Source organism: Setaria italica, chromosome III (assembly GCF_000263155.2).
Source record: "Setaria italica strain Yugu1 chromosome III, Setaria_italica_v2.0, whole genome shotgun sequence".
Taxonomy (NCBI): Eukaryota; Viridiplantae; Streptophyta; class Magnoliopsida; order Poales; family Poaceae; genus Setaria; species Setaria italica.
In genome coordinates, this window is record NC_028452.1 from 13,906,000 (window position 1) to 13,925,914 (window position 19,915).

General features: G+C 45.9%; 3 protein-coding genes across 6 annotated transcripts; 1 reads left to right on the forward strand and 2 right to left on the reverse strand.

Moving 5' to 3' along the window:
* LOC101768229 (ubiquitin carboxyl-terminal hydrolase 25) lies at positions 1–5,593 on the reverse strand. Of its 2 annotated transcripts, XM_004961496.4 has the most exons (10): positions 5,032–5,593; positions 4,446–4,938; positions 3,614–3,689; positions 3,400–3,492; positions 2,643–2,729; positions 1,974–2,553; positions 1,796–1,850; positions 931–1,059; positions 594–748; positions 1–425 (listed from the first exon to the last, which is right to left on the reverse strand). In XM_004961496.4, the coding sequence occupies exons 1-9, from the start codon at positions 5,204–5,206 to the stop codon at positions 628–630; spliced, it is 1,809 nt and encodes a 602-aa protein (XP_004961553.1). In that variant the 5' UTR covers positions 5,207–5,593; the 3' UTR covers positions 1–425; positions 594–627. The 2 variants fall into 2 exon arrangements, with proteins under 2 accessions (XP_004961553.1, XP_004961550.1); XM_004961493.4 differs by having other exon boundaries at positions 1,796–2,553; positions 5,032–5,592.
* A 2,919-nt stretch (positions 5,594–8,512) lies between these two features.
* LOC101769850 (outer envelope protein 80, chloroplastic) lies at positions 8,513–19,701 on the forward strand. Of its 3 annotated transcripts, XM_012845024.2 has the most exons (14): positions 8,513–8,741; positions 8,840–8,906; positions 9,008–9,043; positions 9,334–9,478; positions 9,624–9,782; positions 9,861–9,931; positions 10,006–10,084; positions 10,157–10,272; positions 10,344–10,491; positions 11,516–11,585; positions 12,187–12,264; positions 18,839–18,993; positions 19,085–19,390; positions 19,474–19,701. In XM_012845024.2, the coding sequence occupies exons 1-14, from the start codon at positions 8,708–8,710 to the stop codon at positions 19,567–19,569; spliced, it is 1,560 nt and encodes a 519-aa protein (XP_012700478.1). In that variant the 5' UTR covers positions 8,513–8,707; the 3' UTR covers positions 19,570–19,701. The 3 variants fall into 3 exon arrangements, with proteins under 3 accessions (XP_012700478.1, XP_022681193.1, XP_004961556.1); XM_022825458.1 differs by lacking the exon at positions 19,085–19,390 and having other exon boundaries at positions 8,516–8,741; positions 19,474–19,694; XM_004961499.3 differs by lacking the exons at positions 18,839–18,993; positions 19,085–19,390; positions 19,474–19,701 and having other exon boundaries at positions 8,521–8,741; positions 12,187–12,655.
* LOC101769450 (protein LURP-one-related 5) lies at positions 13,504–14,633 on the reverse strand. Its single transcript, XM_004961497.4, has one exon. It carries the CDS (start codon positions 14,397–14,399, stop codon positions 13,686–13,688), a length of 714 nt encoding a protein of 237 aa, XP_004961554.1. The 5' UTR covers positions 14,400–14,633; the 3' UTR covers positions 13,504–13,685.
* Positions 19,702–19,915: the final 214 nt, after the last annotated feature.

A 19,915-nucleotide genomic window follows, 5' to 3' on the forward strand; every position in this document is an offset into this window, starting at 1 on the left:
TGCCATCAAATGATCAAAACTCAAAATTCATGTATTCTCAGGGCAATTTGCACCCAGAGATTACACCAAAAATCTACAAATGTTTCTATCGAGTGTTCACCCCATAACTGAACTTGTCCAAAATCAGGGACCTGAAAGGGTGTGAGTTCGTTTGTCCGGTCAAAAAACATGATAACTCATGCTTTAACCTGCCAGCTATTATGTTACAAAAGAAAAGGAAGGATCTTCTACATTCTAGACATAAAGGGAGAGAATCAGGGTGGGGATATTGGTGCCTATAGCATGGGGAATAATAGCATCAAAAAGGATATTGTACATGCAACTTGGCCACTCCTCGTCTTAAACTCAGGAAGGAAAACAAAAATGTCCTCAAAAATAAGCCGCGCAAGGAGCTGGATAGTTGACCACCAAGATCCAATTGGCACCTAAATTTTCAGGGATAAAAAATTAGCAATAAAAATATATTAATGGTGATCAGGCATAACCAGATTAATAATATAAGTACTAGGGCAATCAAGTATTTCCACATTGAACAATTATAGGATCCCACACAACATGCTCTTTGTATCGACCAGCAAAATGTAGATACATACCTAAGTGGATTCTGAAGAACTACTGCATGAAAAACTAAGCATTTGGTGGATATATGCCCTCAAAGTATGGTCTCAGGCGTTTAATGAGATTTTCCACCAGTGACTCCGGAACTTTTGATCTAAATATTCTTTCAGAATCTGATTTTAGGTGTTTTCTGCGTTACATGAGAAAAGCATAGTGTTAGGACATGAATCAGGAAACACATTGAGAAAATTTAATCCAACCAAGACCTTTGATATAAAATAATACTAAGGAAAGCTACAGAATCTCAATCAGCAAACTTCCTGCAAACAAAGTAAGATATTTTCTGCAGTTTACGACAGCAAAGCACATCACCTCATTGAATCAACATCTTGAGGAATGCCTGAGCTTTGAATTCGCCGTCTCTTTTGTGAGCGCATAAAATCACAGACATCATCCACCCAAACAGACAGCCGAAGCTCAGAAGAAGCTGACTCAGCAAGCCTGGATTTTTTTAATCAACAAAACACGCCATTAGTTTATAAATGAGACAATGGTTAGCACAGACAAAAAAAGAGGAAATAATATATTCTGCACATACATCAAATGGGAGAAGGAAAAGGCTTTAGAGTGTGAAAATAGCTAATGCAAAAAAGGTAACACAGTAATTCATACATGGGTCACTGAAAAATGTCAAATGGATTAGATATTGGGGATTGATGAGGCAAGGGCCTTCATGTGTGATTGCTAAACACTAGGGGTATTTGCAAAGGTGTCTCCTCACACCTGCTACATCTAAGCCCCATGAAAGTATGCAAAAAATAGCATGGTTAGAGTTGATACTCTGTTTCAAAATAACCTCAAACGAACCATGTTCTGCAGCAGCTTACTTTCCAGCATTTTCCAATTACCATTTCTAAAACAACATATTTGAATCAGTCTTAGATGTTACTAGTCCTTGACTTCAGATATTGTTTTTCCCTCAACTCTCCTGGGTCATTCAAGTAAAAAATGCTAGTAGTTCAAATAAAAAGAGGTTTTATGTGCACATCAAGGAAGTATGAATTAATCAATGATATCATATTTCAAATTCATATTCTAGATCAAATATAATGAATACATGACCGTACTTGAAAGCTGCTAATGTCTGCAAAGTGCAGAAGGCAACGGAAAGGAACGGATTATGCACATTTCATGGAAAGATATAGCGAAAGTGACAAAATATCGATTAAGGCCTTACTCTTCCTTAAACTTGTCTTCTTCAAGTTGGCGTTTCGAGTGCGCTCTATCCTTGCCTGAAATCACCACATCCTTTACTGAGTTTGCAGACTCTTCGATTTCATGATGTAAAACTGGACTTTTAGAGGCAAGGGCACCAGATGATTTCTCAGAATACTGTTGAGCACATGTGGTATTACCATTACTTGCCTCACCAAGATACTGGGAATGAATTGGATGGCCATTTCCATTTGCATCCTGCAATTTTCTTTCTGAATGATCATCAATCTTTCCACAAGAAATAGTACCATCGGCACTCTTTTTACTGGGTTCCACAAATTTTCCAGTCATGCGCTCATTTGATACTGACAGTGTAGCACTCTCATTAACTTCTGGGTTCATTTTTGAAGGGAGGTTTTCTTTGCCATTTGACTTAACCTTTTCTGTCACACTATTCTTAAAGTGAATCGGCTTGATAAGTGGACCTGATGCAATCTTGCCATTCTTCAGGGGCAGCAATGCATTACCTTTGGTAGAACATGAACCATTCTGTTTTACCAAAGGTATCTTCAAGGTCTCACTAGATGAGGTGCTTGATATGCCAATTCCATTGGTGCTGAAAGACTTAGCTGCAGTAGAAGAGTAACCATTTGTACTAGGCTTTTGATTTTTCGAATTCAGTATATAAAATAGGATATAGACCTTCTCAGACAAAACATTCTGAGAGCTTGATAGGGAGACATGAGAATCGTTACAACAAAACCATCGACCAATAGCATCCTGCACATATGCATGTTCCTTGTCATAATTTAGATAGATGTAAAGAAAGGGATCAAAGGAACCTAAATACTGATTGAATACTTTATTACCTTAACATATGCATAGTAGTGACCAGACTCGGGAGAGAGCCCTGAGTGGACGATACAGCCAAAAAGATTATATGCTGGTTGTGGATCCTGCAGCTCCATGCAAAGCAATAGATATTTTAACCAATCAAGGGGATAACTGATATGGAATATTGTTGATATTATAAATAACATGTGCACAAAAAATAAAAAATGTTTTCAAGAAGACAAGGAAAAGCATCACGCCTTGACTGGATGAAAATTTTATTGTTCCAAAACAGGAATGGCACAATATATGACAAGCAAGTTAGCAAAAGTTGATACAGTCATACAGAAAACAAAGTTAAATAATTCACAAAGGAGGTTGGGTGATCTGTAACCAAATACCGAGGAAGAGAGTTCAAGTGGATAAAATCCTGCAAAGGATCCTACAGTCCACATTGCCATTGCAGATTATTGACAAAGTTATGATAAACTAGTTTGTGTACGTCTTTTTCTTTTTTAAGTTCGTCGGTTACTTGGCTCAATTTGAAATTTGTGGCAGTTACTCAAATAAATTTGATCCACATAATTACATACATAGTCCTTGAACAAACTAGAAACTGATGGGAGTAATTATAGCATACCCACAAACAATCAATGAACACCTAACACGTGGTTTCATCTCAATGAGCAACCTACTATGGATGAATAAATAAGTTTCACAGATACATCTGCATTCTCAAATTTTGCATGCCTAAGCAAAATCCAAATATTAAGCAATCAAAATTTCATGTTTTACCTGGTTTTTATTATACATGAAGTCAGAAAGAACAAGAGCCTCCTTGAATTCTATATTCCTGTTTATCTTTCCACCATTTATCCCCTCAAACCTCTAATAGCAACATTAAGAAAAAAAAACACAGATCATCAGCAACAGCTTCTAACCATGTTCAAGAAACAAGAACAAGTTTTTCCCAAAACAAAAACATCAGAAATGACTGAGGGTCAATAACCTTGAGTTGTATGACAAGCACCTTAGGTGACCTGAGTATAAACATTTGCTTACGTGCTGAGGTGAGCTTTTTGCATCTGCCATAACCAAAATCAGAGTTAAAGGAATAAAGCCTGTTTGGAACACATGAACCGGAAATATAGGAGAAACATATTTGGATGAGTCAAAAGAAAAGCACATAGGAAATTGTTATCACATCATGCTGGAAACAAATACTAAAGTTGACATTAGCTGCTATATATTTTGACAATTTCAATTTACTGTAGAGAGCAGAGAGCTTATAGGGTGAGTAGACCAGTTTTTAAAACAGTTGAGAGAGTCCATAGCTGGGTTATTACCAGCTTTGTCTGTGATTACCAAGGTTATCTGATTCCTTTTGCCTTGGTGTGAAATGAGTATAGTATACAATTTCAAGAAATGCAGAATAGTAAGCTTTTCCTTCTCTAAAAAGTAGCCAAGTAACATTCCTGTGGAATTGAAGGAATTAAAGTTTTTTCTACAGGGATAATTACATTACAAGAGCGGCTGGTGAAAATTCCTACATGATTCACAATCCTGATTTTGTTTCCTCTGAAAATATTATGAGTAACACCCTTAGTACTTGTTTGGATAAACCCATTCCCTCCCGAAACATGTGGATTAGAGTGGAAAATGAACTGATTTCAACCTCAATCCTTCCCAATACGCATGGGTTGGAGGGGATTTATCATGTCTCCAAACAAAGCCTAAAGTGTCCTGAAAGGCTTTTGCATTCCAAACAGGTGATTAATGAAAAATCCTACAAAACATGTAAAATTCCTCTGGAAATCATTTGTTCCATTAAAAAAACATACCTTTCGCAACTATATTTGTTCGCACCCTCCAAGATCTCCGGCTGAAAGAAGCGAGCAAGGGCATCAGCAACAGAACTGCTCCCAGGTAGATCAAGACTGATATCCATTATCTCGTCTGTCTTGTTTGACTCTCCCTTGCACACAAGGCACTTCACCTGACTAAGCAGCGCCCCACCAAATGTCTCCCTCATAACCATGCACGCACCCTGCCCCCGGCCCTCCTCCTCACCACAGTTTCCATTGGCAATTGCCGCGGGTAACCGCTTGCGCATGCGGAGACCAGCAGTGTGACAGGCGTCTACGACGTAGCGAAGGAACTCGTGCGCATCTTCCTGGCGCCCCCATCGGAAGTGCTCAGCGAATAGGGGAATGCAGCGGATGATCTTTGCTGGCGAGTCGAGCGCCCCTGCATCTGCCCGAAGGAGCCGGGCGATCTGGCGCTCGAGCACGCAGAACACGCACTCCTTGTCCCTGTTCGGGAACACTTTCTTGCCTACAAGCAAACAAACCTACACGAACATCAACCGCCTGACGAATTGCGAAAACAGAACACAAGGGAAAAAGCTGGCGCGCTAGGGTTTCGTACACAGGTTGGAATGGCGCGAGGCGAGGCAGAACGTGGCGAGGGGCGGTGTGGACGCGAGGCACTGGAGGACGCTGTTGAGGTAGCAGGTGTTGCCGAGGTTCTTCAGCCCCGGGGGTGGGCCCGTGCGGGGGCGCCGCGGCGGCGGCGGCGAAGACGGCTCCGCGGTCGGGGCCATCACCGGCTCCGAGGGGTGGCCGCGGCGGGGGCAGCGCCGCCGCGGGACAGCACAAGGCCTCCCTCCTCCTCCGCTCCACGAAGCGCCGCCGCCGCCGCCGCTGCCAACTCATCCGATCGCATCGCCCACCAGCGGGCGCCGCGGAGGAACGGCCACCGTGGTGAAGCTGGGCGCTCCCGAAGCGAGCTCGAGGGTTGGCGCGGCCGGCGAGGCGCGTCGCGAGCGGTGGGGAGGGCGCGCGCCCTCGAATCGGGCAGCAGGACGCCGGCCAGGGGACGCGAGAGGAGAGGAGGGAGGGAAGGCGAGTAGTCGGATTTTCCCCTCGGGGTCGGAAGAGAAGGGAAGGGGAGTGAAGAGTTGGGTTCGGTGTGATGGGCTCGCGCGGTTGAGTTCAGCTACCGTCTACCAGAACGTCTGAACGACTGAACGTGTAGAACCGGCAGAGGGCTGGGCAAGGAATTTTGCCTTAGCTCGACCGTTTCAACGTTTTTAGCTAACTTTTCATATGCAGATGCTTATATAATTTTGCCAAAAATTTCAGCAGAATAAGTTCTACTGAAATTTATAAGTCTGTTACTGCATCGTGAAATCTCTCCTTTTATATTTTTTTTACTAGTATGATCTCTATTTTCTTTTCTTTTTTTTCTTTCTCCGGCATCTTTTGATTTGCCAAATCTACTGCCTCTAAAAACTATCTTATTATAGAGATCTCAATAGTTATCATAGTAGCTTTCATCCATAGCTACCCTAAAGAGGTGGATCCTGCAAAGAAATAAATATACATCATTTTCCCAAATTTGATGTGCTCGTACTTTTTTGACCGAAGTCAGTAGGGGAAGCCTCTACCTATTTTTTTATAATTTTTCATTCCAAACCCTTTGAATTCGCTCCCACGTGGAGTTAAACTTGAGTCTGCTGGGTGCTACTTAGATGCTCTAACCACTAGGCTAGAGGCTCTAGGCTCTTTTCACTTGATATGCTCATACTTCTAGTGGAAAAGATAGGATTTAAGTTTACGGCAATTTGGTGAGATGTTTTTTGGATTCGTTGATTTTCCTACACAGATCCGAAGGATGAGTAGCAAATTCAATAATAATGGATGCTTCGATAAAGGACGCATCAAGGAAATGAACCCGTGGTAGTTTGGCGTCGTCAACACTCGTTGGTTTCACTAGGAATTAAAAGCTCCTTTAAAAAATGATACATAGTGTTTTAAGGATGAAGAAATTCTCAAATCAGTATTGCAGAGTTAGTAACACATTTCACGCACTACTTATGGCAAGATGTGTCAACTATAGAATGAGAATATGAGTTAAATAGAGTTAGCATGTTAAGTATAACCATGAAAATTTATTTTGGTCAAGAGAATGTGGACTTATAAAAAAACTCAACAAGTTTAAGAATCTTAATGTGCAACTAAATTTCATAAAAATGAATACACCTTGAGTATAAACATCAGCAACTCACTAACACCTAATATATAAAATATTGGTCACGACCATCTTAAAGAGTCATAATGCATCGTTCATGATACATGTTAACTAATAGATTAGCTGTTATAAAAACCTTTGCATCTAATATAATCCTTATATATTAAAACACTACTCTTTAATCCTTATATATTAAAACACTACTCTTTCAAACTTTACTGTTTCGAAATGTAACTATTTTTAGATTAAGCTAAACCATTTCTGATTTGATCAGAGTATAGAAAAATATTCACATATGTAACATCAAATAAATACACCGTGAAAATTATTTCATGATTGATTTGATGATACTGATTTGATGCCACTTATTTATATTCATATAGATTTGACCCAAACTAAGATAATTTGACTTGGAACAAATCTAATAATAGATATATTTTGCATAGAAAGAGCAGGTGTTGTTTGATTTTGTAATTAAATTGATCTAGTAGAACCTGCAAACTAGATCCATATTTCGGATCTACCACCTAAAGTTTGATTTGGAAATTATTAGAGCATGTTTGGACCTGCTAAACTTTAGGGACTAAAAGTTGCTTATTTGAGGGGGCTAAACTTTAGTCCTGCCTATTTGGTTCCATGGGCTAAACAACATTTAGTAAGGTGAACAATAACCTGTTTGCCCCTAATCATTGCTACCCCTCCCTTTTCTGCCTCCTCCCAGGTTGCTTCCCTCCCTGACGCCAATTCCTCCTGCAGGCGCCAAAGCTTCCTGGCTGCTTCCTTTCCAGGCGTTGGCGGTGGAGCTTGTCCAGAAGGTCCTCGGCTTTGGCCACGGCGGCCCCGAGCTTGGCGAGCCAAGCGTGCAGCGCGGGGGTCACGCCCGGCGCTCCAGCTCCCGGGTGATGGGCTGGATCCGGAGGAGCCGCCAGGCCGGTGCCGCCTCGGGATAGGGTGCGAGGGTGGCGGCGGCAGGGATGGGGATGGAGTAGGGGTTGGCGGCGGCGGCGATAGGGATGGACTAGGGGTGGTGGCGGCGGGGATAGCGGATCCGGGGGGTGGCGGCGCAGAACCGTGCGAAGGCCGGGTGTGCGAAGGAGGATGCGGCGTCTGGCGGCGAGGATGGAACAAGGGGCGTGCGGCGGATGGGGAAGGAGCGGCGTGCGGCGGCGGGGATCGCGTAGGAGGGGCCGGTGGCGGGGGTTGCGCAGAAGGCCGGGTGGGGATGTGTGCGACAAGGGGAGGGAGAAAGGAATTAGATAGGCATTGAATGAGGGGTAAGAGCAACTCCAAGAGTATCTAAAAAATTCTTCCCAAAAACTATATATTGGGGGTTCTCCAAAAAAAATTTCCCCCAAAAACATATCAGTCCACAGCAGATCGCTAATAAATAGCCCCTAATATTTCAAACACGGGCCACATCATCGTATTGGGCCCATCGGAAGGGACGCGCGGGCGTGCGGGAATCAGGATTGGGGGAGGAACGTAAACGCTAAAATATACGCGGTGGCAGGCTGTTTTTTAGCGTCACTAAAAAATTAGGGAAGGTTTAGGTGGATTGTTGGAGTTCTTTTTTTCTCTCTTTTTTCTAAAAAAATATTGACGGTAAGATTAGCAGCCTCTTGGAGTTGCTCTAAGAGGTGTCTAATGCACTTTTTAGTCCAAATAAGCAATTCAAAGTTGGCTTATGGACTAAACTTTAAAGACTTAAATAAGTCAAATAAGTAAGGATGTTCTTCAGGTACTTAAAGTTTAGCAGCCAAAACCAAATAGGACTTGGAAAGTGAAACGGTATCATCCGGCACAATGACACGGTGAAATTGTAAGGAGGTATTTTCTTTTTTCCAAAAAAGAAGGCATCCGCACTTCGAGAACAGGAGGGATGCCGCTTAGCTAGATAGTAATCCCACCGAAGCAATCCTACTCTCACAGCCTCACTTCTCCCTCTGCCCCACGCAAGGCACCTAAAGGCCACCACCGCCTCTTCACCTCCCGATCAAAATCCCCCGCCGCACCGAGCGGAGCGCCGCCGTGACCAAGCTCGCATGAGGTGTGCCTCCCGGTGCCCGCAGCCATGGGAGCTCAGCAGAGCGTCAACGCAGGGAAAGGTCATTGCTCTTTGCTTTCTTTTTTTCTTGTTCGTCGGGTTTGCTGCACGCGTGGGTAATTTGCTGGTGTAGCTCAACTGTTCGTGGAAATGCTGCAGCCAAGGTGGATATGCAAATCGACCTTACCCACATGTTGTGCGAGGCGCTGCTGCTGCCGCCCCTCAGGTGCTCGGTATTTTGCCTGTTAGGGAGAGTTTGAACGCGAGTATGTGTGCCTTCATGTTTTTTCTGGCCATTGGATCCTGACGTGCTGGTGTTGATTTCAGGAGCTCCGGCGTCGCATTATCACAAGTCGTTGGGAGGTAGGCCTGTGTCTGTTTTGCACTCGTTGGTAAATTTAGTTCATGTACAAAACTTCAGCATCCAGTGTCCGCCTATCTCTGCATATGCCTTTGATGTTTGGTGCTTTGGACATGCTTGTGCTTGCACGCTCTTGCATACATGTTTGTGCTTACACTGTCATTGTATGAGATCTGTACAGTTGTGGGTCATGCCTGTGCATCTCTGTGTGTATATGTATGTAGGTGCTTACATCTTCATTATTGTTTGAAATTTTTCTACCGTGCTGTGAGTTTTGGAGTTTGGCCTGCAGGATCTCTCTCAAACACCCAAGCCTCTTTGGGAGAAGCGAGAAGTTGGATGTTATATTGGATAAGGGAATCAATGATTCCAACTTTGTTGTTGCCTTTAGGCGCCCAAGGCCTGAGTGGTTATCACAGCAATCATTTGTTATTCAGGTTGGCATTGTGTTCAATTTATCTTGGTTATCCTTTTAAGTTTCTTTTCTAAGTAAAGCTGAAGTGCCGGGAAACCTACCAGCGTTGATGATCTTCTGAGTGAATCTCCACAATTTTTCTCACTTTTCCTTGTTTGAGCAATCAGCACTCAATGACACCAGAAGTTGCTGTCCATGGATTCCCGGCTGATAACTTCACACGATCAGGGAGCAGAGGGATAAACCTTAGCCGGCTGTCGTTTGGTTTGGAGCTTAATGAACCAGCAACATCAAACTGGACTTCTGGAACTAGTTTTAAGTTTGAGGTGGACCTCTACTGAAATTCATTGTTAGCGTTGATACCATTTTATAGAAAATATTTATCTGATACCTTTTCCCGGCAGCATATCCGGCCTGTTAATAATCAGGGCCGCTCCATTGCCAGAGACCACGATGGCTTTCCTCTGACCTGCAGGTGATGATTTCATTTTCTGTAGCCTAAAGTGTAGCCTAAAGTGCTTATCGTTGCATAATAATCTTGTCATGCAGTGGTAACCTCCATGACAACATGATCATCTTGAAGCAAGAATCTGGTTATGCAGATGTTAATGATAATAGCTTCTTAAAAGTAAGTTTATGCCTACTTCATGATACAATTTCGACCGTAATGCGTACCTTACACAGCAATTCTTATTGGTAGGTTAATTTCCAAATGGAACAAGGGTTGCCACTTGTACCAAAATCACTGACCTTCAATAGAGTTAAATGTGCAGTTTCAAAAGGCATCAAGTTGGGCCCGACATTTTTGGTTACTAGGTAATGACTGCCCTAATATGTTTTCTAGAATGCTCTTCTCTGACTGTTCTTCATTTCTCTCCATCTTACAGTCTGACAGGTGGGTCCATTGTGGGGGACATGGCACCATATCAAGCTTTTGCCATAGGTGGACTTGGTAGTGTCAGGGGCTATGGTGAGGGCGCGGTTGGTTCCGGAAGACTATGTCTAGTTGCTAACTGTGAATATACGATTCCCTTGGTATGTAAAATAGATCCAGCCTACATTATGGATTTTGGTTTGATACTTATAATACTTAAAAAAATTGATACTTAGAACAAAGGTGGATGAGAACCATACTAAAGATAGATGGATATAGAAACAGTTGACAGCAACACTTGAAAGCAGTAGCACTTACTTTTGACTAGTTAAATGAAGTGGCAACTTATTTTAGCTAGGTAGTTTAAGCAATTAACAAATACTTACTTTTGAGTGTGTGGTTTCTTGATTCTTAAACTTGAGGCTTAACAGGTTCCTGTTTGCAGTTTATCATGCGATACATCATACATGTTTGCTTGTTCTCAGTTTTTTACATGATACATGTTTGAAGGCCTCTTAGTGTTCTGTGGTAGTAAAGCTAATAATTGTACTGCTGTATTAATAATTATGAGTAGTTCATGCTGATCATTTGAAGTATTTATGTATTATGCTACAATATCTGAATCCTGAGAGGTGCTTCTATGTGTCACCCCTTTAGTGTTGCACACTGTTTAGAGCACTAGACAATGGCTGATTCTGTGTACTGGCCCTCATTGATGTTGAGTGGTGTAACATATATCCCTTAGACCCTTACGCTTGATTTATTGAATGTTAAATACACTTTTGTAAGTTATGGCGGTGGTTTTCAGCCACCAGCAACTCTACTACTGAAGTACTGATCACACAGTTTAAGATATGTGCAATTATTATTATTATTATTTTGTTTGCAAAAAAGCTTGGTAGCTTTCTTGAATCTTTTAATCAATTTCAGATTTCAGATCAGGAATTAAAAAAAAATTCAATTTTCGGTAATCAGGTTCTAGCTTGAGAGAAACAATGGTCACTAAGAATTTTCAAGAAAAAAAAATCAGCATCTAGGCTCCAGCATGTTGTAAAAGCTAGTAGTCTCACTAAGAAATCTCCATGGAAGTTTCTCCACCAACATCAGTTCATTTTGCCTATTATTCAGAATAGCCATAATTCTTTGGACTGAACACAAAGTATTGATACTTATGTTTCTGTGAAGGCGAAGCATCTTGAGGGCTCTATTTTTATGGACTGTGGCAGTGACTTGGGATCTGCTCGTCATGTTCCTGGTAAGGGCATTGCTTCCTCTGCGTATACTAGGGTACTAATTTCTCTTTGTTTCAAAATAGACTTGAGGTTACTTGAATAATTCCCTAGAAAGTAACAGCATAATTTTGTAAGATATGTGCCATTTGTTCCTTTTTTAAGACATGTGCAATTTTGTTTCCTTTTCAAGAAAAATATTGAAATCTCTACTAGAATCTTTTACATAATCATAATTCAGATCAGGAATGGCGAAGTTAATAATTCACCAGAAGCTGAAATAAGTTTTTCTACCCTGCTGGCCTGCATGTGATAACGAAGATGTCTTGCAGGGTTTTTTTGTCGAAATGTCTAGATGAGATATCTTCCACATTGAACTGAGAAAATCAATAATCTGCACGATAGACAACAATGTCTTGTATAATAACATTACACTTACAGAAATACAACAAAAACGCATGATTGATAATCGATGACTGCATACTCTTTCATCTCCAGTTATGGAACATGTAGTTTTTAACTTCCTGTGCTTTATTTGCATCAGAAGCTGTAATTTCTATTTTCCTACGGCAGATAATTCATTCCTGTAGAGTTGTATCATCAAGATTATTCAAAACATGATTGCAGGCAATCCAGCTCTACGGCAGGGGAAACCAGGATTTGGTGCTGGATTTGGATATGGACTTCACTTCAACACGGACCTAGGTCAGATCCGCGTCGACTATGCTATGAATGCATTCAATCGCAAAACCATCTACTTTGGCATCAACACTAGTGGTGGCTCGTAGGTTATGAGAAACAAATCTCTCTCACTTAACATAGACTTGCAATTAAAATTGATTCTTGACATAGAAGGGGTTCCCCCAGTTTCTTTCTTGAAGGTGCGTTCCGGGCATGCCAGCAGAATCATCTTGTTTGTATATGCTGGCATTCAAAAGCTGTATAGTTGAGATGCACGAGATGCATGCCCGTTATTATTTATTGTTGCATTCTTTCTTTTTTGGTCATATGCTGAACAAAAGTTTGCCGACAAGATATGTGTTGAACTGCTCCAAAGGTACTTTGGTTACATTATAACTACTTCAGGTTTACAAAATCTACAAAGTACTAGATATTTATGGCCACGTTAATTTTTTTAGTTGGACGCTGGACAAAACGTTTGCCGATAAGATGATATGTGTAGAACTGCTCCAAAGATACTTCCTCGGATCCAAATTGTAGGTCGTTTTGACTTTTCTAAGTTCATAGATATTATTATATACTTAGGCATACACTATATCTAGATGCATAATAATATCTACGAACCTAAAAAAAGTAAAACAATCTACAATTTAGAACGGAGGGAATACTTAATTAGGTCTACAAAATGTCCAGATAGATGGATATTTATGGTCAGTTGTCTTATTGTTGAGTTGTGTCGACGTCAAACGTCATATATTTGCCATTGATGGGCGGTCCGTTCCCTGGAACAAACTGTTTATCTTATGGTTCATCCATTTTGATTCACAAACCTGTCACCCGTGCGACGGAGGGAAATCTGACGTCGCCTCTGATACGCTAGTGATCCGCATCGCTTCCCTTTTGGATGGGATATGTTGATGTTGCGATTGTACCCAAAAAGAAAAGATGGATCCAGCTTTCTCGAGTATCAATTGTCTCGTCTCGTCTGCACAGTTCTTAGCGAAAGGGGAGGAAAAGATGCGAATGCGATGCTGCTGCCGTCAGACAGCATTTGTTGAGCAGCCCGTCCATTGCCACCCACGTAAAAGACTGCCCATTTTCTTGGCTCGAAAGAGCCCGCTTCACTCCACTGCCACACACTGGGTTTCCCCTGTTTGACCGCGCGCGGATACGAACCCTTGGATGGAGGCAACTCAGGTGGATCACCCACCAAAAATCGTGATGCGACTATTTCTTCGAGGTGATCCAAGGTCAAGAAAATGGGAAGAAAAATGAGGCACCAAATTGTCAAGATAATTCACATCGTGCTCAAAGGTACAACAAGCTCAATTCACAAGCCAGAGATCCAAACTTCGATGATGATGAAGAAGAAGCATCACAGAAGTATTTGTAAATTGTGCTACCACTACATCACGCAGAGCACGCGAGCGGGAGCTCCGGCGAGGCTACGCCGGCGAGGTGGCCTCGAAGAGGTCCTCTCCGAGGTCGCCGTCGACCTCGTCCCCGGTGATCCGGTCGAGCACGAGCACGATCCCCATGGCGAAGGCGGCGTCGAAGCCGGCGCGCACCCAGAGCACGAACACGTCCCGCCCCATCACCACGTGCGCGTCCTCGTCCACCTTCCGCCTCACCTCCGCCACCACCACGTCCTCCTCCTCCTCCTTGCCGCCTCCCTCGCTCGCGCCCCAGGCCTTGGAGGCCACGACGCGGCAGCACCGGCGCGGGAACGACCCGTCGACGTGGAACTCGCCCGTGGCGCCCGGGGCGAGGAGGTCGACGAGGACGGCGGCGGCGCCCGTCCCGTGCCCGAGGATGGAGGAGCGGCGCGCGGAGAAGAGGGGCTTCTGGTGGCCGTGGCCGGCGCCGCCGTCCCCGAGGAAGCCGTCCCATCGGTTGTGCAGGCTGGGGCGGTGGCGGCGCACCGTGAGCACGGGCTCCCCCTCGGCGTCCAGCAGCGCGAGGTCCCCCGCCGCGGCCCCGCCCCCGCACTCCCCGCCGCGCCCGTATGTCTCGACGCGGAACGCCAGCGCCCCCGTCCGGTGGTCGTACGCCTCCAGCCCGTCCCCCGGCTTGAAGAGCGTCGTCTTCCGCACCGTCAGCTTCCGGTCCTCCCCGCCGCAGTGCTCCTCCCCCACTATCACCACCTGCTGCTGCCCCATCCCTCCCTCCCCTCCCCTGCTCTCGCCTGCCTCTCTGCAACCTGGCCTCCGACTCAGCGTGCTGCACGCCGGTGGATAGCGCTGTGCCGGGGAGCTAGCGGCGGGGGGCTAGAGCCTAGACGGCTAGTAGTTTGGTTATTTATGAGGAAGCCTTAAGATCTCGGCGTTCGCTTTCGCGTCGCCCTCGCGGGGAGGGAGAGGCGCGCGCTCCTCTGTTTATACACGCCGGCCATGGGCGAGGGTGTGGGGCCAGGAGCGGGGGTGGATTTGATTCGATTCGCCGTCCGGCCGCCGTCGGTCGCCGAGTCCACAAGGTTAGACGCGGGAAAACAACGGGGGAAGGGAAGCAAAGCAAGCGATGAATTCGGGTTGGATTTGGATGCGTATTAACGCGACGATAACGTAGTATAATGCGCACGAAACAGTGTTGACGTGATTGCGTGGAATCGTATGGCTTGGATAAAGCTGGAGCTTTGCCGGGAGATAAGCATAGCGATGAGTAGCTAAGGGCACCCGCAGGTTATAGAGAGCAGATTCTCTGTAACATGTCCACATCAGTTATAAATATTACTCCCTCCATTCTAAATTATAAGTCATTCCAACTTTCTTGGAGAGTCAAATATTTTTATGTTTGACCAAAATTATAGAGAAAATTACAAAAGTTTATGCCACCGAATAGATATACTATGAAAATATATTTAATGAAAAAACCAATGGTATCTATTTGATATCATGAATGTTAGCACTTTATTGTATAAATTTGATCAAACTTGAGATGCTTTGACTCTCCAAGAGAAAGTTGGAATGACTTATAATTTGGAACGGAGGGAGTACTTATAATCTAACCACCCAACAACTTATAAACTAGCCACCCAACAGACTCACTATAACATTTATTTTTAACCGTACTGAGCCCAGATGTCAGTATTTTTTAATTATCGTCCTCCTCCTTCTCTTCCCTTCATCCCCATCTTCCCCACACCGGTAGCCAGCCCGTATTGCCGCTCCCCAAGCCGGCGGGCCGGCTTCCTCTGCTGCAGCCCCGCCTCTGCTCTTGTCTGCACCGATGGCTCATCCTCCACGCCACCACCCGCTCCTCCTTGCCACCACCGTGGTTGTGGTCCTCGACACCTCCACCTGCGCGCGGTCGCGGCGCGCCCTTTCCACCCACCCGTAGCAACGGAGATGAGACCGACCTCCGCCCCCGACGGGGGCTGCCTGTGGCGGCGGCGGCGAGGTCGCGCGCTGCCCCTGATGGAGGCAGCCCGCGATGGTGGCCACGCGCCGAGCCTCGTCCGCCACCGTCTCCGGCAAGCCACAGATCGCTCCACCAAAAGCCACGAGAACCAGCGGCCAATCCCTCCGGCACACCACCATCCCGCCCACTCCTCCTCCTCACGTCCCCGCGCTCGTCGGCTGTGCCGTCCCCACCCCCGTGGTCGCTGGCCCACCGTGGCCGGCGGCCTGCGCCGTCCTCGCCCCTATGCTAGTCAGCCATGCCGCCCCCACCCCACGCTTGTCGGCCACGGCAACCCGCGTGGCCGTCCCGCCCCCCTCTCCCTCCTCACGACTCGTCCACGCTCCGTGCTGGCGGTCATGCCCTTCCGCCGTGGCGTGCTCTGCCCGCTACCCGCGACCATCTCGGCAGGATGGCAGGAGCTCGGCCGGCGGCACCGAGCAACGGAGGCGTGGAGAGGCCGGACCGCAAGGCAGAGTGAGAAGAGAGAAGAAAGGCAGCACGTTGTGGGTCCCGCTTAATGCGGGGACTAGCGGCTCTCGCCAGCTCCAGAGCCACTCCACTCTCTCTCCTCCATAGCTCTCTGGTAGAGAGTTTCTCGGCTCCATTGCGGGTGCCCTAAGACTTGTCGAAGCACACACAGGGGCACAGGCTGTCTGCAGGCGGCGTGCCCGTGCAGACATGGCAATTGGCAAACCATGTACGGTATAACAGTAACACCACGGCTCGTCTGCGGTGAAGCTCTGGATCCGCCAACAAAAACAACGCCCTTGCGATTCGTCCTTCGTTTCCTCGAGGTCCGCCGGTGACGGGGTTTCACGTTGAGATGCAGGTAATTGATTCGGTAGAATGGATCAAGTGGCAAGAGGGCGACGCCGACGCATCGGCTCTTTGCACACGCTCGGTCCACGTGGTACAGGTCGTGCCACGAAGCCGATGCCCAGGCCTCAGGGCTCAGTCCTGCGGGTCCCTCGGGTGTTGTCGGGCTCCGGAGTTCTAGATTTCGGCACCGGCTTTGTCCCGCCTTTGGGGCGCAGTGGCAGGTGAGCGCCATCTCCGGGCTCTATTTTAAACGGCGGCGCGGGGGCCCGCGCTGGTGAGCGGCAAGCCAGCATCAGACTATGCTTTTCGTTCTCTGCTAGTGTTTTGTCTGATTCTGATTAGTGATTACCTCTATCTACTCCACCATGCAATGTAAACATCGTCGCAGGCTTATTTACAGCCACCCTCAGGACGTCAGGATGGATCGATATGCTGAAATGCAGAGCTGAGGTGGGAGGAGGATCCGTGATCGGTTGCTGGCAGTGAGAAAATAAATCCTATTTCGACCTGTCAGCTGTCCGGACTCAGGATCCACGGATCTCAGGATCCTGCTGAGAACTCGAGAGGAAGATTCCTCCTCCAAAAATCTTGAACATGGTCAGCACTCAAGATGGGGTGTTTGGTTTGAGTTGCTTATGCATAAGCAGCTCAAAATAAATAATTTATAGTTCAAAGAAACCAAACACACTTGCTTATGGATTGCTTATGGAGCTGCTTATTTTTAGCTCATAAGCAACACAAGGGTTGCTTATGGGGGCTAAAAGGTGGTCTTTACACCCCTGCCCTCATTTATTGTCTAGCTGACTTCTCTTTCTCTGCCTCCATTCCCTCTCTCTCCCCCCCACCGATCCCCTTTCTCTCTCCCCAATCTCTCTCCCCCGCATCCCGTGCGCCATCCCTGTGCCATCGCTCCGTCGGCGCCCCTACGCCATCCCTCCTCCGGACGAAGCACTCCCTCCGCCCCTGCGCCATCCCTCTGTCTCGCCGGCGCCCTGCCATAGCGCCACCCGCTACTGCCCTCCCCTGCACTGTCCCCACCGCCGCCGTCCCTCACTGTTCATCTCCGCCTGCCGCCGCCCCCTTGCTCATCCACGCCGCTGACGGGTCCTGCGCATCCAAGCTGGCGATGGCCCCTTGCGCTTCCATGCCACCGACGGGCCCTGCGCATCCAAGCCGTCCCACCCCCTGTTAAATCCCGATCCAAGTGAATATCCATCCGCCGGCAGCCTGGTCCTCCAGCCACATCTCGATCCGCCGCCCTCCCTGTTCGGCAACCCAGCTCCAAACCCCAAACCATGGACGGTTACCGTGACTTTTTTTCGCGGAGGGCTTCATCCTCGGCGACTCCATCCTTCCCTCACCCCGCTACCGTCCCCGACCCTGATGAGTTGGAGCTCCTGTCCCAATGGCCGCCTCACGCATCGACAACTCCTAGTGTATCGTTGGCGAGGGTTGGGATGGAGAATCTTGATCTCAACTCGCAGCAAGAGGAATTTTCCTACATCAATGAGTACTCGGCATTACTCGATCGTGGAAGAGGGCGTGGCGATGACGGGAGACTAGGCTCGTTTCAACCTCCCCGTCAAAGCGCAGGTGGTGTTCCGATCAGCTGGGGAAGGAGTGCTACACGTGGTAGTCGTCGTGCCCATGGAAAGAGTGTCAGTGCTTCACATTCATCACCCGCAGGTTCAAATTATTTCCTGATTGCATCACTGAATATCCTTCATTATGATCATGGTATGATTCGTATGTATGGGAGACTTGTAGATATGTTGTAGATGTGTTGTACAGTTCTAATGTTGGGAGACTTGAAACAATTTAGTTCTAAACTTGTCTCTAGCTAATGTGGATGGAGTTATAGCCAAGCACTCTGTTGAAAAATAGGGATCAGCACCAAATCTCTGTTGAAAAGCTATCATCCATGGTTCAAGCAGATCTACACTTAATGATACAATTAACAACCCTTATTTAACATCATATGTACTGTGCTCAGTCCTGTATTAATTTTCTTTTCATGAAGCCTTTGATTTCATATAGTTATTTGAACATGGGTGCTAATGATCTATTCAAATCAGAGATTTTAATCCTTGGGATGGGCATAAAGTGTGTGCATAAATCCTTTTTTCATCTTGGATCAATAAGCTGCTTCCTAATATAGCTAATGATTAACTATAGATGCTCTAACTGCGTGCATGAGATGGCTGCAGTCTGTTTGCTGACTTGTTGAGCCTGTTTGTCGACCTTGTTCTTTGGTGATGTGTGAATGAGTAGTTGGTTAACACTAGTGTGATGTACAGATCATTAGGATCCTATATGGATCATCTTTTGTCAACCTTGTTTATGTGCTAATGAGCCACTGTTAACTGCATGTTAACTGCAGGTGCAAGTCCTCCACTACCAGTTCGGGGGAGGTTATATCAAGGGAGTGGCTGTAGACATGGCGCATCTTCTTCAGGTGCTGTGGCCTTTCCATCGTTCACGAACACGGTGGGTGAAGAAGAGATGGATGATGAAGATGAGTACTCCGAACCTTCCGTAAGCATCCTAAGCATCTTATCTATCAATGCTCATGTGTGTTAAAACAGAATAATTTGAGAACTATTTATCTTCCCATGTTGTGTGTTAGAACAAGTATGACAAGGCAAATTGGAGCGAAACAAACACCGGTATATTTTGTGAACTAGCTGTCAAGCAATTGAGGCTAGGGAATTGCCCAGGTAGGAATATGAATATAAGGGGTTATAAAGAAATGGTACAAAAATTCAAAGAAAGGACAAACCTAAACCATGAACCCAAACAATTCAGAAACAGATGGGCACAATGCAGGAAACTTTATACTTTCTACAAAGCCGTAATGTTACAATCAGGATTAGGTAGAAAACCAAATGGTGCGATTAGAGCTTCGGAGACGTGGTGGAAAAATAACATTAAGGTATTCTTGTTTCCTCAAGAAATTTCAGCTTGCATTACAAATGGAATTAAAGATCTGACTTGTTGTTTTCTTTTGTATTTCAGAGTTCAGAGTGCATGAAATTTTCGAAATTCATACCACACTATATGGATGAGTTACATGAAACGTTCCACAATGTGGTTGTGGATGGAACTTCGTAGACCATAGCTGGAGATGTCAATGAGGAAGAGGAATATGAAGAAGAAGATGAACTTGAGGCTGAGAAAGATGGAAATGATGTTGATGCAAGGCCGATGAGTAATTGTTGGAGTATGTGTGTATTATGGTCCAATAAGGCCCATGTATGACTACTATATAGCTACCCCTCTAGGGTTAGCCCAATAGAAAAGTAATTATCTCCAATATGGTATCAGCCTAGGTTTTCCCAGCTGCTGCCCGGGCGCCGCCACCGCCGCCGCCGGCAGCCGTGGGCGCCATGGCCGGCGGCCCTCTTCCCCCTCCTCCCTCCTCCTTCCCCTCCCTTCCTTCTATCTGGGCCCAGGTCGC

Coding starts and splice junctions, on each gene's coding strand:
- LOC101769850 (XM_012845024.2), top strand. CDS start 8,708: ATGGGAGCTCAGCAGAGCGTCAACGCAGGGAAAG. Junction 9,783..9,860: donor GAACTAGTTTTAAGTTTGAG/GTGGACCTCTAC, acceptor TTTTCCCGGCAG/CATATCCGGCCTGTTAATAA. Junction 11,586..12,186: donor ATCTGCTCGTCATGTTCCTG/GTAAGGGCATTG, acceptor ACATGATTGCAG/GCAATCCAGCTCTACGGCAG.
- LOC101769450 (XM_004961497.4), bottom strand. CDS start 14,399: ATGGGGCAGCAGCAGGTGGTGATAGTGGGGGAGGAGCACTGCGGCGGG.
- LOC101768229 (XM_004961493.4), bottom strand. CDS start 5,206: ATGGCCCCGACCGCGGAGCCGTCTTCGCCGCCGCCGCCGCGGCGCCCC. Junction 4,939..5,031: donor CTCGCGCCATTCCAACCTGT/GTACGAAACCCT, acceptor GTTTGCTTGTAG/GCAAGAAAGTGTTCCCGAAC. Junction 2,554..2,642: donor ACTACTATGCATATGTTAAG/GTAATAAAGTAT, acceptor GCATATGTGCAG/GATGCTATTGGTCGATGGTT.